Here is a 15,417-nt window from a genome sequence, read left to right as displayed (position 1 = left end):
GCTTTCCTCTTTCATGCAAACATTGCTTATATAAATGGGGGACGCACACAAAAAATTAATGGGCTTGAGCAAGCCACCTAAGGACAGAGACTCCCCATGTACTTAATGGTTACATCAGCCCCAGGGCTGTTTCCAGTTAGCTCTTCTCTGGAGGGAGAAGTTTCTCACAAATTAGTGGTTCCACAGCTCTGAGCCCATGGTTTAATAAGAAAGAACTGATGCGCATCTAGAAAGTAAGCGTGCTTAGCTGTTCTGTGGCCTGTGTGTTGTGGTAGGACAAGGAAAATGATCAGAATAGTCTCTCCTGAACCTGCTACTCATTTATATACATATAATCGAGTCTGAAGTCCCACATCATCTTCTGTCATAATGTTGTAAGGAGGCATTTGATTTTTATGGTCTTGTACTACTTTAATTCACATGCTTATTCGTTAGCAGTGATGGCAAATGAATTTAAATTGAGATTCCTAGTTGTTCTAAGCCATGTGCCTCAGTATGTCACTATAACAAGATGTGTTGTAAGAAATCGCAGTCTTTTTCTTGTTCAGCAGAGCATTTGGTTGGAGTTACTACCTCCAGGAGTATGCTACAGCCTCTGCCAGAGATTACAGCCTGCGAAGGCAACTTCCTGAAGAAGATGTATTCCCACTCCTCAGTCCCTATCATTTTCAGCCTGGTCCATTAATGCCAGCTAAGCTGGAGTCGGGAACCATTCCAGCTGTCTCAGGTAGACCTGCTGCCGACTCTGCGTTAGTTCAGTTGGCAGATAGGATCTTTCAGGATGATCATCCTTTCTTGGATTAACAGTCATTTAAGTAGACCTCTTACCTCACGTTTCTTTTTTAGTGTGAAAGTTGCGTTTCTTTAATAAAAGGCATCAGTATCAGACCAGAAAGCCTTGATGCCTCTGGGTGCTGGCAACACATTGCACAGATATTGTATGGTGACAGGTGAAGACAAGGAGTATTACAAACATGTATTTCAACTTGGAGAAACATTTATAGCAGTGCGGTAGGAGAAATGTAGGCTTTCTGTCTTCAGTATGTGCTGGGTTTGTTATATTTTTCTGGTTGACAGGGAAGGCAGATGTTGGCCTTTATAATTCAGTGGCTTGTGTATCTCTGAGAGCAATGCAACAGAAGGAACAGCCACTGCTGTCCCCACTGTGTTGGTTTTGGTGACCCTTGAGCAGAGGCAGCTGGGCACCCTTCAGCTTTACCTGTTGTTAAGAGTTCTCAATTCAGCTTTTTAAAGCACTACATAAAAACTGGAAGGAGCCAGCTGTTTGTGTGGGGAGTGGCTGCCTAGAAGAGAAATTACTAGGACAAGAGTGTATATGCCGAGTGGAGGTAGCTTAATGTGAGCAATGAATAACCCACAAACTCTGCCTGTCTGCCTCCAAACCTCTATTATAAAGGAGATGGGGGATTTACAAAAGCTGTCATTCTCAGCCATTAAACTTTCTTCTTTCTCTTTTTTAATGCTTTGTAGATTTTTGCACTGCTAGCAGAGGCAAGGCATAGCTGTAAAGTTATTAATAGAACCTAACTAGCCAATAAAGACAGATATTTAGATGATTGGTGTCCACGGTCAAATTGTAATGTTATTTTTTTAATTTTACTGCTTATTATATTGTGAGAGGGCTTGACTTACTGGCAGTTTTCATGCTCTTGAACAGTGTCGTTACCTAAGTACTTTATTTGCACATTTTTCTAGATAATTTAGGAGTAAACAGACCTTCTACTTTATGCACTGAAGAGAGGCCAGGTTTTTCCAGTACCAGCTTCTCAATACAGTGATACAAAGACTGCCTATAATTAAATATAAATATATGTTTCCAGTACCCATGTGATTAATTTCTTAAGACCAGAACTCCAGGAAACTCAAATAAGGCAACAGCATGGAGTAAATGTTATCTAGGATGTCTTCCAAATGAAGAATACTATATAAATAATGGTAATGCTACTCCTTGATAACATGCTGATTTTGAGAAATGCAGTCTGCCAAAGTAGCTTTCTTCTTAAAAATAGGGTAAGGACTGGTGAGTGAAGATTAAAGTTGTCATGCGTGACCTGTTGCTCACTGCTGAGGTTGCATATGGGACTGCATTTTGTAATAGTGTTGAATAACACGTGCAAATGTAAAACTTGGTTAAAACACTTTTCATCTTCCATAAAACTAATTTTGAAAGTAAAATACAACAAATCCTCATGTCTGAAATACCAGTTGCAAATGTGCTTTTGGTGACTGCATTTGCAAGGAACAGTAGTAAATGATGGGAGATGGGTTAAATTTTGTCTGTGGACTACTGTGTTCTGGTTTTTATCATGAATGCTGTCATTCAGGAAAAAAACCCTACACCTAGAAAAACTTAATTTAGATTTAGAACCTTTGTATCTGTGTTGTCATTCTTCTCTAATCTAAAACTTATGTTTTGCTTGTAGAGAAGGAAGACCTGTTTTTAAGCACAGTTCTAAATAACCTGAGTGAGAGTTCTGTGTGACACAAAATATGTAGCAGTTAGGTAAAATGTGTTGGGTTTTGGTTTTTTTTTTTTTTTTTCCCCAATGCTTTGGCCACAGGGAGGTAACTGTTTCTTTTTGTGTACAGCACAACCTTGACTTTCATTAACTTTCTTTTTTAATGTCAGATAGGCATGTAGTTTTAATACAAAATAATAAATCATCAGCCATATGCGAGCAATGAAAATGTGTATCTCACATTTTCTGGTTCTGGTAGAATTACATTTATGTTTTGGCTCAAAACTATGCAATCAAAGCAGGTTAGACTTAATATGCGTTGACCTGCAGACCTCCATCCTCACTCAGGTTGTTACTGTAAAGTAATAATCTCAGGGCTGCATATCGTGGCCTTGTTTTATGCACTGAATGTATTGCAAGACTTGGGCAGAGCTATGGTTGTTTAAAGACAGTGTAACAGCTGCAGTTTCTGTCCTTGTCAGGCCATTGTATCTTCAGTAGAAGCAAAAAGCATGGAATTGGCTGGCAGTTGCTTAATTTCTGGTTTTGGTTTTTTTTTTTTTAGTTTGTTTTTATAATCCTAAAACCATAATCACAGATCTTGAGAAAATGGTTTTATTTACTTAACAGCTGCCATTGTGCCCTGTTACGTAAAATTATAAATGGGAAATATTTACTAGTTTGAGTTACAGTGTAAATACACGATTAGCTTCTTGAAAGAGCATGTTGCTTATTTCAGTAATTGGACCCTCTCCTAGAGACAGGCAAGCAGGGAGATTACACAGGGAGTGCTTGTTTCTGAAGATGAAGCTTCCTTCCTGATTAAAAACAAAAAAAGAGAAGAGGGGAGCAGTTTCCTGCCGGAGCCCTCACTTTACGGGGCCGGGCAGTCGTGCCTCCCCCTGCTCCAGCTGGCCTTAACATGCCGTCCTTTGTGGAGGCGTTCTCTGACGAACAACGTCCAAAACCATTTTTACAAGAGCATTTGGGGTTTGCCTCTACAGGCAGACCTGGGATTTAAAGAGATTTTTGCTCCTCTCTCATCTGCTTTTAAAAGCAAGGCTACGACAGCCAGTATCTCTGAGGTTAAGGCTTGATAAAGGCTGTTCTGTTCCTAAGATCCGTAATCTTCTAGGAACGCCCTAATGAAGAGACTCAACCCAAAATTTCAGCTGTATGTAAAAAATGTGTTCCGACCTCAATATATATGATGTGAAAAATGAATAATAGCAGCACTGCAGGCAAAATCTTCTCTGCTGCAATGTGACAACCCACCCCTTCATTGGAGGTTTCAAGAATTTGGCTGCGCTTTTGGAAATAAGCCTCATGATTCTGCCGGCGAGATGTTTTAGCTCAGACAGAGCGCAGCACACAACGGCTTTGTTGGAGTGTTGGCTCTGGGCTTATGGCAGGAAACTGCAGGAAAAACCTGACTTTTCTACCTACAACATGTGGTGGTTGTTTTAAATGCAGCCAAGGCTGTGTTTTAGTTTGGTTTTTTGTTGTTGTTGTTGGTTTTGTTGGTGTTTTTTTTTTGGAAGTAAAACCATGCTCACAGGCTTGAGAACCACAGCAGCTAAAAGCTAGAACCACTTAAGATGACGATTAGGGCCTGACTCTATACTTCATTAATTCAGTAGCCTTTTTTTAACTTTCTTTAAGGACAAACTCCCTTGCTCTGTCTGTTAAATGAGAACCATACATTCAGTTCTTTAACCCAGCTGCTTTTTGCAAGTCTGCATGGAAAGTGAAGCACTTGGAAAGAAGAGTAGACTTCATGCGCACCCGTCGCAGGTCCGAGTGATGTGTTTAGGAGATGTTTACACCACGCAACGCGGCTAGCTCGGAAATCCGTGAACTAGCCGTCAAGCAATCTCCAGAAGCAGTGAAGCTCAGGGGATGTGTGGTGGTGTGCTGAAGCTGATGAGTCCCAGGGTGATGTGATTTCCTAAGGCATCCAGGACATCTGCGTGTCACTGCATTTTAGACATACTTGCTTGGGTATCCGAGTATGTGACTGTCTTTCAGAATGTGCCATCCAACGGCTCACACTCGTGCAGAGCGCTGCAGTGCAGAGCCTGCCAGAGGGAATATTTTGAAGTATATGAAAAGAAAGCTCAGATGTTTTTAGTCTGAGAGTGAAATTGCAGAAGGCCCTTAGAGGTCTGACTTATTGTGCAATCTCTGTAAGTAATTTGTAATCAAAATACCTTTGCACATGTCACTTTTATATTTCCTGTAATAAAACAGCAAGAGCAATTAAGATTTTGGACCATAATCTTCTACAAGCTTCTAAAAATGAATGGGTTGGGGATTTTTTGAGTTATGGCTGAAATAGCCGATTTTTACATTTTTGATTGCTTCAAAAACAGTTTGGTAATAGGTATTTTAATAGATTTTTAACTCTAGCCTGACAAACAAAACTGTTATGTGGTCACATAATGGATCTGAAGTTTACTTCTGAAAAAAGTTAAGTAAGAAACCAGAAGAACTCTTCACAAAACTGGAAGACATCTGCACTCCGGTAACCCAGCATGTGACCTACTGGGCTTTATGCGTTTCAGATCGAAAAGAACCAGTAAATATACTGCCATATGCATGCAAATGTGTCTAATAACACGCTGTGTGCTGTGTATCTGTAGTGTTGTTCTGACATGATTCAGAAAGTTGTCTGTGGTCTTGGCATTCTTCAGGAAACATTAGATTAATATAGCTGCCTTTGTCATATAATTATTTTCTTGTTTAAGTAGGTGTGTGAAGGCTGGTGCTACATAAATGAATTATACGGAAGACTTTGGAGGAAGAGGGGGCTTGTAAATGAGACTGAAATTAATGAATATAAGAATTAGAAATCAAAACTTTATGTTTAGTCTGAAGAGAAACAATTCCTTAAACCGTAACCACATGGCTGTTTCTTGTTTGCATCAACTCTGGTTGACTGTTATTGTCTTCTGTTAATTCTCTGGGGCAGTGGCCTGACTTTGTTGAATGAGCCAATTGTTTTCCTTTGTGTTGCCCATCAAGTAAGTCCCCATCTGGTTTGTATCAGACTGTTTTCACAGCCAACAACTGCTGCCTTTTCTATATCCTGACACTTAAGGGCCCCATGCTATCAAAGCATTGCTGTGATAGCCTGTCTGGCTGGGCCCATACAGCTGTGCCTTGCAGCTTGAAACTATTACCCAAGTAATGGTAACTTAGAACTTGAACTGGCTCTTATTCCCATTGGTGTCGTGTGTACAGTGAACAGAATACATTTTTGTTGAACTCCGTGTTCAACAAAAAATTCTTTAAAGCTCTCATTTTAGTTTATATGATTGGTTAGTTTTTATTTTCCAGCAGCTTCCTGTATCTAGAGGCAGTTTTGTGTTCTTCTAAAACATTAATGAGTACAAGACAAGCAATATTTATTTAGGGCACTGTTGTTATTACTTACTTTTATGGTACATTAAAGCTCAATAAGTGAAAATTAAACAAGCGAATGATTCTTAATGAGGATTTTTCTTATCAGATTTAGAATACATTTCCAGGAAACTTTCTGCGCGTGATAAGCGCAGGTTGTGTGAATAACGCTACACCTTGACTACTGCTTTCCAAGTAGCTATCTAAAAATAAAGAGCAATGGACAATGAGTCTGCATTAACCTGTTTATTTCTCCTCTGAAGGAATGGGGAAGGATTGGATAACTCTGTAACCTGGGCAGTAAAACTATATTAAGGTTTGCATTGCAGAATCACTGAGAGGCCCCAGGCATGATCCAGGCTCCCTACATGGTAGGAGACAGTCCTGTTCCAAGAGACCTTGCAACGTGTGCGTTCTTTCCCTCCAAGATTTACAAAAAACCAACATTGCATCAAACAGTGACATTCAAATGTCTCGTATAAAGAAAGATGATCTCTAAGCATTTGTTCTCTTCTGCTCTTGTGTAGGCCGTGTAGCCATGTAGCTCAGTGACAGAGTAACGATGAGGGGAAACATATTCCCCACCTTGTATATGTATTGAATTTTAAGTATATTCTGGACTCAGTTCTTTCCTGATGTTTAAGAGAGGGAGAGAAAGAAAATAATGGATAACGCATTTAAAATTTCTGGTCTTACTGTAAGCATGTGCAAGAAACTGCTAGAAAGCAGAGTGATTTATCTCATACTTGCAGAGTAAGTGTTCCTGAACTTGGGAGTGCATGTGTGTGTATATGATGTGAATGAATTTGCTTCAAGTAAAATACTGGGGAGCCATTAAATTCCATGAGACACGAGATAAGATTTTTTTGCCCTTGTGCTTTTCCTACAGGTACACATTGGTCGCCATTGTGACAGACTAGGATTGTACTAAATAACTGGGTTTGTCATTGTCAAGTAGATGGAGGGTTTGCAAAAGCTGCTTTCTTAAGGAGCTTTCCATAATTGCTCTTCCTATGAACGCTATGTAAATTCAGGCGTTGCAGCCTGTGCTCTAGAGCGGTGAGCAGACCCAGGCGTCTGCGCCATTCACCTGCACAAGCCGCGTCCCATCAGCACGCAGCCCCGACACCTCTGCGAGGAAGCTGCTCCCACACACGCCGGCTGGATTTCCGTACACCCTCCTTTCCAGTGCAGATTTCCCTGTCCTGTGGCCAGGAATATTTAAACTCAGACAGCTGATAAATGAATTTCATTCAGGCTGCTTACAAGCTATATTAATCATGCTTGTGGCCCAGAGCAATGAAGAAAGCTATTGATGAACTGAGTGCAGCCAGGTTTGGCACCAGCAGTTTGAACTGGGAAGACTGAATGTCAAAGCGCTGCAATGCTTTCTGAAATAAGTTGGCACTAGATACCAGAAGGAGTTGTCACCATCAATTAATGCAGCCAGCATCTTCAAAGTTTCAACTTGTGTGTGTACGTGCAGCTTCAGAGGTAAAGAACACCTGCCCAAATGCGACCCTAATGTAAGCGGGTATGTTCAGTGTCGCAGAAGGCATTGCTTGACTGCTGCTCCAGGATTTGTGCAGAGCAGCTCCTGGGTTGCTAACAGCAGTTGTGGGTTTCACTGTTGCTGCTGGGGAACCGTTGGTCGGCAGTAAAATCTTCAAGAGGCACAGCGTTGCTGGGAGCAGCCTGCAGTGCTTTCCCTGCTTTTTATAGCAATTAGCAGAGACGGAGGTATGTGTCATTAAAATCAATAGTGATGTGCATAAGAGAGAGTTAAGAAGGTGGTGTAGTGTGCTGAATGTGTAGCATAGATGGAGAGCAATACATTTCTGCAGTTCATTTATTCTATGGATTTAGAGCTCAGATTCACCCGAGTATTGCAAAGGAATTTTGTTTCTAGTCTTTCCCATGTAACAGGCCAAGGTTCTTGGATTGGGTTTTCTTTTTGGTTTTTTTTTGTTTTGTTTTCTTTTCTTTTCTTTTACAAGGAGGAATGCTTATCTCTATCGCACAAAATTTAAACATTTTAGATTTTAACAAACTTTAAAATAGCACAGGATAAAAACATATATTTACTCTCAGACCTTTCCAAGTCCCTGGTCCTGGGCATTAAATTGTAGAGGCAGTGTTACTTGTCATCGCACTGGGTACTCATTTCAAGAGAAGGCTTAGATGGTCTTTGGCAGAATAGGGTCTGGACACTTAGATAATGGCTGTCTCCCAGCAGATCTTCCAGTAAAGGCATTTAACGTTTTCCTTATTTTAACATATGCTTATTTATGTAGATTACAACAGTATTCTTTCTGAGCTAACAGAAAAATTGCTTGCCTCTCTAAACTTCCTCGACTTGCTTATAATTTTGCTTTTAATATAATTTTCAAAGTTAATTGATATGAACTAATGGTAAGACCTTTAGTGGCCAGCTTCTGCTGTTAAACAAATGGCTTGAAAGGAGGGCTTTTTAACAAGTTTGTCAGCGTGTATGCTAGAAACGTGCATAGAAATGTCCAAGCATTTATTAGAACGCATCACTGGAAAATGCTAACTGTTTAGGGCTGTTTTGTTCTGTCGTCTTGTGTTTTTTTCCCGGGGAAAACATTCACAATCTCCTTTTTAAAAGGTGTAATTAAAAAAATTGAGTAATTGTGGTGTAGGTATAAGCATTTTAATATGCCAGATCTTTGTAATGGTGGTATAGTAATAGGAGTCTTGGCAAACTCTTTCCATACGGAGAATCCCATGACTTTGTAAGTGAAAATCAGCAAAACAAATTCAAGGGTCATGTGAATATTTAGAATTTAGAAGCATTCAGAATGGAGAAATATAGCTATTTTGTTTATGGTCATCTAGAAAAACACTTGTTATTTGAACAGTTTTTTATTTTTAGTATATTTTAGTATATCTTATATGAATTTTTATGATAAGAATGCATTTAGTGAATCCATTATATGTGAAGAGTGACTTGCAATGAGAAAATTCTGCCCTGCAGCACTGCCTGAAGAGCCGCGCGGTACAGAAAGGTTTCTGTTTTCTTCCTGCTGATGCCCATCCCCTAGCCTTCATTCACACCCAGGTGCCGACTGCTGCCATGGCTGGAGGAGATGAAACCTCCTTGCCCAGGAAAATCCTCTTGTCTGTTTGAGGGAGAGCTCCTCAAGAAACGCTTTTAAGGGATAGAAAGTAGCTTGTGACTTCTCACACTGATTCACTGCAAGTTGTCCTCTTACATTCCTAACAATTTTTTTTAACAGTCACGTAGCTGAGGAGTTAATAGGGCTGGATAGCGTGCAGTGCTTAGTAAGCACACGCGGTGCAAGCATCGCTGCAGATAACATGCTCGGTCTTGACCTGCAACATACTGAACCTGTCTGATAAGTAGAGATTGTCGTTTGCCCCGAATTATGTGCATCCCAGGTGATACGGACAACTGCACATCAAAGACTGCATAAGAGCAGCAAGTCGGAGTAATTGTTGGTAATTTAACTGTGTGGGCCAAACTGATCTGAAAAAAAATTGTGAGGCAGCGAGGGACTCCAGAGCAGCCCAATATATATCCTGGCCAGCACGCTAACTTACAAAAGAACATCAGTTGCTTAGGGCATCCCCTCACTGGGACACCCGTCTTCGTTTTAAGCATGAACTGGAAAGATGTTCAGTTTCAAACCCACTGCAACCCTAATTTATGATGAAACATCGTTGAATTTGTTCATTCAACTTTAATTACTTGTGTAAATTATTTTATACAAAAACAGACCTTGTAACTTTTAAGAATTAAAAAGATGCTTTGATTTTTTTTTATTTTTTTTTTTTACTTGCCACTCCCCATGTAGGCTATGAATGCTATTATGTCTAGCACTGCGGTACGATGTAGATAAGCTGGAGGCAGTATTGCTGCAATTAATATTGTTAAGATACAAGGTCTCAGTGGAGCCGGTCCTGCTGCTCGGATTGCAGTGAATGATTCTGCATCCTGAGGGAAGGCTGCAGAACATTATCTTAGAATTTAGCGTGAATTCCCACTATCAATCATTTGAGCCCATTTTCTTTTTGAGCTTCTTTATTTTGCTTCAGATGCTGGCATGAAAATGTCTTTTGGATCCCCAAACATGAAGGTGTGAATAACAGAGCTGAGTATGTTCTACAAACATACTTTTACAATAACCTTCCTGTCCGCTTGCCTGTTAGATTTTGCAGAAAATGAGAAAAAGATTGGTATGTAGGTGATATTTAGTTCTACCGAATAAATAAAATATTAACTACACAATTAGATATGCAGGTTTTTAATTATCACTTGTCAGATTCTCCCGATTCCACCAGCTGTTTACCTCGGTTGTCTCTTGCGGATTTGGAGATTACTCCCCCCAGCCCTTGCACAAGATACATATTTTCCTAGTGCTTTTCAAAGACTCTGGACCAGTAATGAACCAACTCCTTCTCCTTTTTTACTTTGAAATAAAAGCTGCTGCTGCTTCAAAGTTTACCGCAGACCCCTCATCTCACTTCTTCTCAAGAAAATGGTTGCAGTCAAGAAAAAGCAGTGCTTAAAAGTTAAGAAAAGACTATTTGTTTCTAGCCACTTGCACATCCAAAAATCGCAGGCATCTGCATGGAAAAATCAAATTGACTTCTAATATTTCTTCTTAGTATTAATAATTACTGTAGTTATTTGGAAGGACCATGACACATCTTTTGGAAGTGATTTGCTAGGAAACAGCAGCAAGAATTGTGGCCAGGGAACAAACTTCCTAAGCAATGAGATATTCTACAGAGCAAAATATGCCAGATCTAAAGGAGCGGAGTAGATTTTAGGCACCAAAAGGAAATATTTATTTAGTAAACTCTGCAATCTCATTCCTAGATGTTTTTGGAACTGCTTTCTGTCTGCCCTTCCCTACCGGTCCCTGTGTTAGGATTTTGAAAAATCTGGTTCTAGTTTATTTTGTATTTCTAGTTTTTGTTCTGTTTAGTGTTGCTGTTGGTGGGAATATAGCATGTTTTGGAAAACCACTGAACCTTGAACTCAGACTTGAGAGGAGGAAAAATAATTTTCAAATATTCTGCTTTGAAAAATTTGTTAGCTGCTTAGCCTGTGTCCTACCCTCCTTTACTGACTGGGAATCTGAATTTATTTTCTTTTCAGAAATATTTATAGCTAGGATATACATTAGGGTTTAAAGAAACAAACAAAAAAAGAAAAGCATGTGTGTGTATGCATGTTTATTTTCTGTGTGCTTGTATGCAGAGTTTCTGTAAGTACATTACACCATGGGAAGGTGGAATTTGCCAAGTTTAGGTCAAAACTTGAACTGAACTTATACTATATAATTTTCTGTCTCCGCTGGTGTCTGTGGCCCACTTATGGAGGTTTATGAGTTGGCTGAAGCCTTTGAGAATGAAACTGTGTTTTTTCAGCTCAAGCAGTAGACTCATGCTTTTAAATCCAGACATTTTTGGCTCAAGTCCTACCGATGTCAGTCCATTTCTGTAAAACAACTGAAGTGTTTTAATTGTAAATCTATCCCTTTCATGTAACTAAGCCCTAGAAATTTGGCCTAAGTTTGCCTAGAGTCTTTTCTGGTTGTCATGAAACCGGCTAAGTTAGGGGCAGTCTGGTTTTGAGTTCCGAAAACAGAACCGCATGCATTTGCAGAGCATCTAGTTCTTGATTTCTGTATTTCTGTCCTAGTGGAAGGCAGCGGGCTGACCTGCAGCCGGGGCCCCTATGCTTAGCAAAGCCTTTACTCAACGAGAAGAGAGTCCCTGCCCTGGAAAGCACATATGCTTAAGCATTTTTGCTTCATTTCTGGCAGAGCTGAGAAAGGACACCTCTTCCACAATAACATAAATATGCATATGGATTCAAGGTGGCCAGGGCTAGAAAAGTGGAGGAGCTATCATTTCTAATGAATGGAGAATAATTTTGTCCAAGCAATTGGATTATTTGAGAAACTGTTGATGGTCCTGCTTATTCCTGAGAATGTTGTGTTCTTTACAATCTTGAGGCCATGTGACTGGTGCCTTATCATGCCCACTTTCAACTGTATAAGTCATTAAATTCCAGAAGCATTGAATTATGTAGCCGATATGTAGCTAGATTATGTAGCTAGACAGGAGTCTGAACTGGAAATACTGCGTATAATTATAATTAATAACATGACTGACATTGCAGTGTATTTTCTCCTTTCAGTGTAGCCTTCAGAATTGCTTACATCAAAATACGGATGTTTCTTATAAGTATATGTTAGCCTAGCCAGTCTGGAATAATTTTGATTTTGCTGAAAATGTTGCTTCTTGGGTTGCTATACTTGGTAACTTGCCTGTACAACCACATATGAAAATGAGTGAATTTTTCTTTGGTACCCTACAGATACCCACGGAGACATGGATCGGACACACATTGGCACAAATATGTATCTCACGTCTTTACTTACGGGTAAGAAGAGCAGATAAAGTGTTTCTACTGATAGCGGTTCTGTTACCTTTGGGCTTGTAGGTATTCTACTTTACAGTCATTGCTGTAAAGAATTTCTGACAACTCTGTTTCCCTGCTAACAGTCTTTGTAACTATATCCCAGATGTAAATCTTTTTTGTAGGGAAAAAGCAAAATGGGGGAATGCCACAGGAAAAAAAAAAAAGGCACTTTCATTGAAGATTTTAAGATGCTGAGTTACAGATCTGCAGGTGCTGTGCTGTCCCCAGTGCTCTGAACACTTGAGATAATGCCATCTGGAGGAAGTTATTTGTTGGGACAGGACAGTGTTTTAAACTTTGAAGTCAGTAATAAACAAAGTGAAGCAGCTGGAATCTGGCAGCAGAAGAAACAAGCCATTCATATCAACCCGTGCTATTAAAGGAATGAGAGCACTGCACTGGAGTTGTTTTTACATATGCTTGGAAGTTTATCCTTGCTCTAGAAGTTAGCTGCTTCAGTTGTTACGTTAGCAAGTAGAGGGAGGGTTGCTGGGGAAAGACGGTTGTTTTTCAATTTTAGGAAGTAATATGTAGGTAATTACAGTAGTTATGGTTCTGGTTTAATACTGAAACAATAACCTGGGTCCTGATCCTTCAAACCCCTCCCTATTTCTTGTCTTGAAGATAGCTCTTTTCACTTGTAAGATATGGGTCTGGTTTACCTCTGGATAGATTAAAAATAGAAGTTTTATTTAATGTATGGACACCGACTTGAAGGAATTAAAGCACATGGTTTTTATTTGGCTTAAAAGTCAGACTTGTTTAGTCTTTTTATTTTGCCAAATAGAAAAATTTAAAGAGAAAGATTTAAACATTTTTCTTTGTTCTTATTGTTGCCATATGGTATTAGTAACCAAACCTCCCTTCAGTGTGTTTAATTCCTTTTCCATTTGGGATACATTCACGATACACTTGTATATAGCATACTCTGTGTGTGACAGTACCTCTTAGAGAAAAACTCCCTTCACAGGTCATTGGATGGTTGACACACCATTAATTTTTATGTTTCTGTTAAAGAAAGATCTGGAAATTTAGTACTGTAAATGAATTTGTTATAGATTGCCAAGAACAGGAAAAATCTCTAATCTGAAATCTGACCTTTTCCATCAGTGGGTCACCAAGATGTTTTCAGTCACTGTTGAGTTCCTACCAGTCAAGGACCCTTACACACTTATTAAGAGTGTCAGTTTTCAGTGTATATGAATGTATTCTATTAGACAGTGACAATGAATTTGGAGGACTGGAGGCCACCTCAGGTCACACGTTCCATTTATTGGATTTTAACAAGGAAAATTTTTATAAATACATCTAAGTACGTGATTACAAAATTGGGCTGAGTACTTCCAGAGCCTCTAAAGAGGGGGAAAAACGTTGTGAAGATTACCTGCCTTCCTGCCCTGCACTGCTTTGTAAAGGGAGGAACTTTCCATTCCAATTTTATGGCATATCAGAAGATTATAAGCACCATTGCAATTTGCATATTTGTGCCAGTGAAGAGCTCAATGTTTAAGAGGAAACCATCTCAGTATTGGTTATGAGCTGTTCTCTGATGGGGGGAAGAAATAAAATGGAATATCACATTGTTAAAGAAGGAGCTGGCCAGGGACTGTGCAAGCGCTATCACTCGTGTGCAGCAAAAGGCAGATACAGACATCAGTAAATAACAGGAATACAAGCATTTAAACCTGTGTGCTTGTATTTGTGCATTTATTCACATACTCATCCCTATATGTATATATGAATGCGTTTTATGTGCTGTGCATGCATGAGGTTTGATTAAGCAAAAGGTAATAATGATAAAGCACGTGTGAGAGTAACTTAGTAGTTGTATCTTTGGGCCAACGTAGAGTTTCAGGACTAGCCTGGCAAGTTACAGTCATGGAGCAGAATCTCCCATGTAGCTGAAATAGGATAGCCATGTTTTTTTTACAGTTAAAATGCTGAAAATCCAGGTTCTATATTTTCTGCGTGCATCTAAAAGTCAAAGACTTCAGATTTCTGTCTTTATAAAAAGGGAAATGTTTGCTTCAGGTATTTTTAAGCTTATCTTTAAGGATATTTAGATAACTCAAGACCTGGTAACTTTTCTGTTGAGCAAGTAGATGGAATAATTCTTTTAATTTTTCTGTCCTTTTAGCATTTTATATTTATCATAAAATTGAACTATAGTATGTCTGTAAAATATATTAGAGTATGTGTTAGGAAGAATGTAGACTAATATGATAACTTTCTTTCAGCACCCCACAATCAAATACTTGGGAAGTTACTACAGAGCCTTGGGATAAGGGAATATTCTCTTTTTTTTCTTTTTTTTTTATTTTTTAACCTCTTTTTTTTTTTTTTTTTAACAAACCTGAAAACAGCTGTTGAAACAATGACATCATGGAATGTGACATGACTATGGAAATTATTAACAAAGTCAAGCTTTGAAAGCATCAAACTACATATAGTGTTGGAGAGCTGCTTTAGCGTCTAGGATGATTTACAAAGTTTCCTCGGGCATTACACATTCACGTCTTTACTGTGTGTCAGCTTCACGTCTAACCAAATAAACGCTTTGCTTTCCTTCAGTTCCCCTTCTGAATAACCTATTTTTATCACGCAAACATGGCTACAGACTAAGCTTGTGGAAGTACTTCTGGAAAAACAAAACACATATGTTGCTTGCATGTCTTTGTGGTGTTACCGTAAACATGCTTTTGAATCATGTTCAGAAGACATAGAATTTCTCATGGCTTCTTACTACTCATGTGTTAGGTTTGCTCAGACCCATGCCAACCCAAACTTTGGCAGCTAGGCTTTGTAGAGGGATTCGGGCTGGGGGGGGACGAAGGCTGTCCAGCTAGTGAGGACAGTCTAGTGAAACTATGGACATTGCTTCTTGCAAAGTGGGTAAGTGGCTGTGGTGGGCAGGGGACATGTTGATTCCCTGGGGATGCAAAAAATGCTCTTGTGCTCTTGCTCCCTCGCCAGATCCTTGCCTTCCTGAGGCGCAGGAGGCTTGGCTGGCACAGGTTGCTCGATGTACTGGCTTTACTGCCTTTGGCCTCGTTC

At 39.5% G+C, this 15,417-nt stretch overlaps 1 protein-coding gene across 22 annotated transcripts in view; it reads left to right on the top strand.

Annotated features, from left to right (window-relative positions):
- Positions 1-15,417, top strand: part of KIAA0586 (KIAA0586 ortholog) — an 89,612-nt gene that overhangs the window by 58,162 nt on the left and 16,033 nt on the right. For 10 of the 22 annotated variants that reach the window (XR_015702396.1, XR_015702397.1, XR_015702394.1 and 7 more), the window contains exons 31-32: positions 533-727; positions 12,259-12,324. Coding sequence is in view for 12 of the 22 variants with exons in the window: in XM_087747996.1 (XP_087604122.1) it covers positions 533-727; positions 12,259-12,324 (261 nt within the window). In the remaining 10 variants the exon portion in view is untranslated. Of the gene's footprint in view, positions 1-532; positions 728-4,142; positions 4,790-6,771; positions 7,545-12,258; positions 12,325-15,417 lie in introns of those variants that run through there. The other 12 variants (XR_015702399.1, XM_087748000.1, XM_087747999.1 and 9 more) reach the window with 4 other exon arrangements.

The sequence above is a fragment of the Nipponia nippon genome, unplaced genomic scaffold, assembly GCF_047370975.1.
Source record: "Nipponia nippon isolate SJK-2023a ecotype South Korea unplaced genomic scaffold, ASM4737097v1 scaffold_11, whole genome shotgun sequence".
NCBI classification, from domain to species: Eukaryota; Metazoa; Chordata; class Aves; order Pelecaniformes; family Threskiornithidae; genus Nipponia; species Nipponia nippon.
This window is presented reverse-complemented; position numbering and strand designations above follow the sequence as displayed.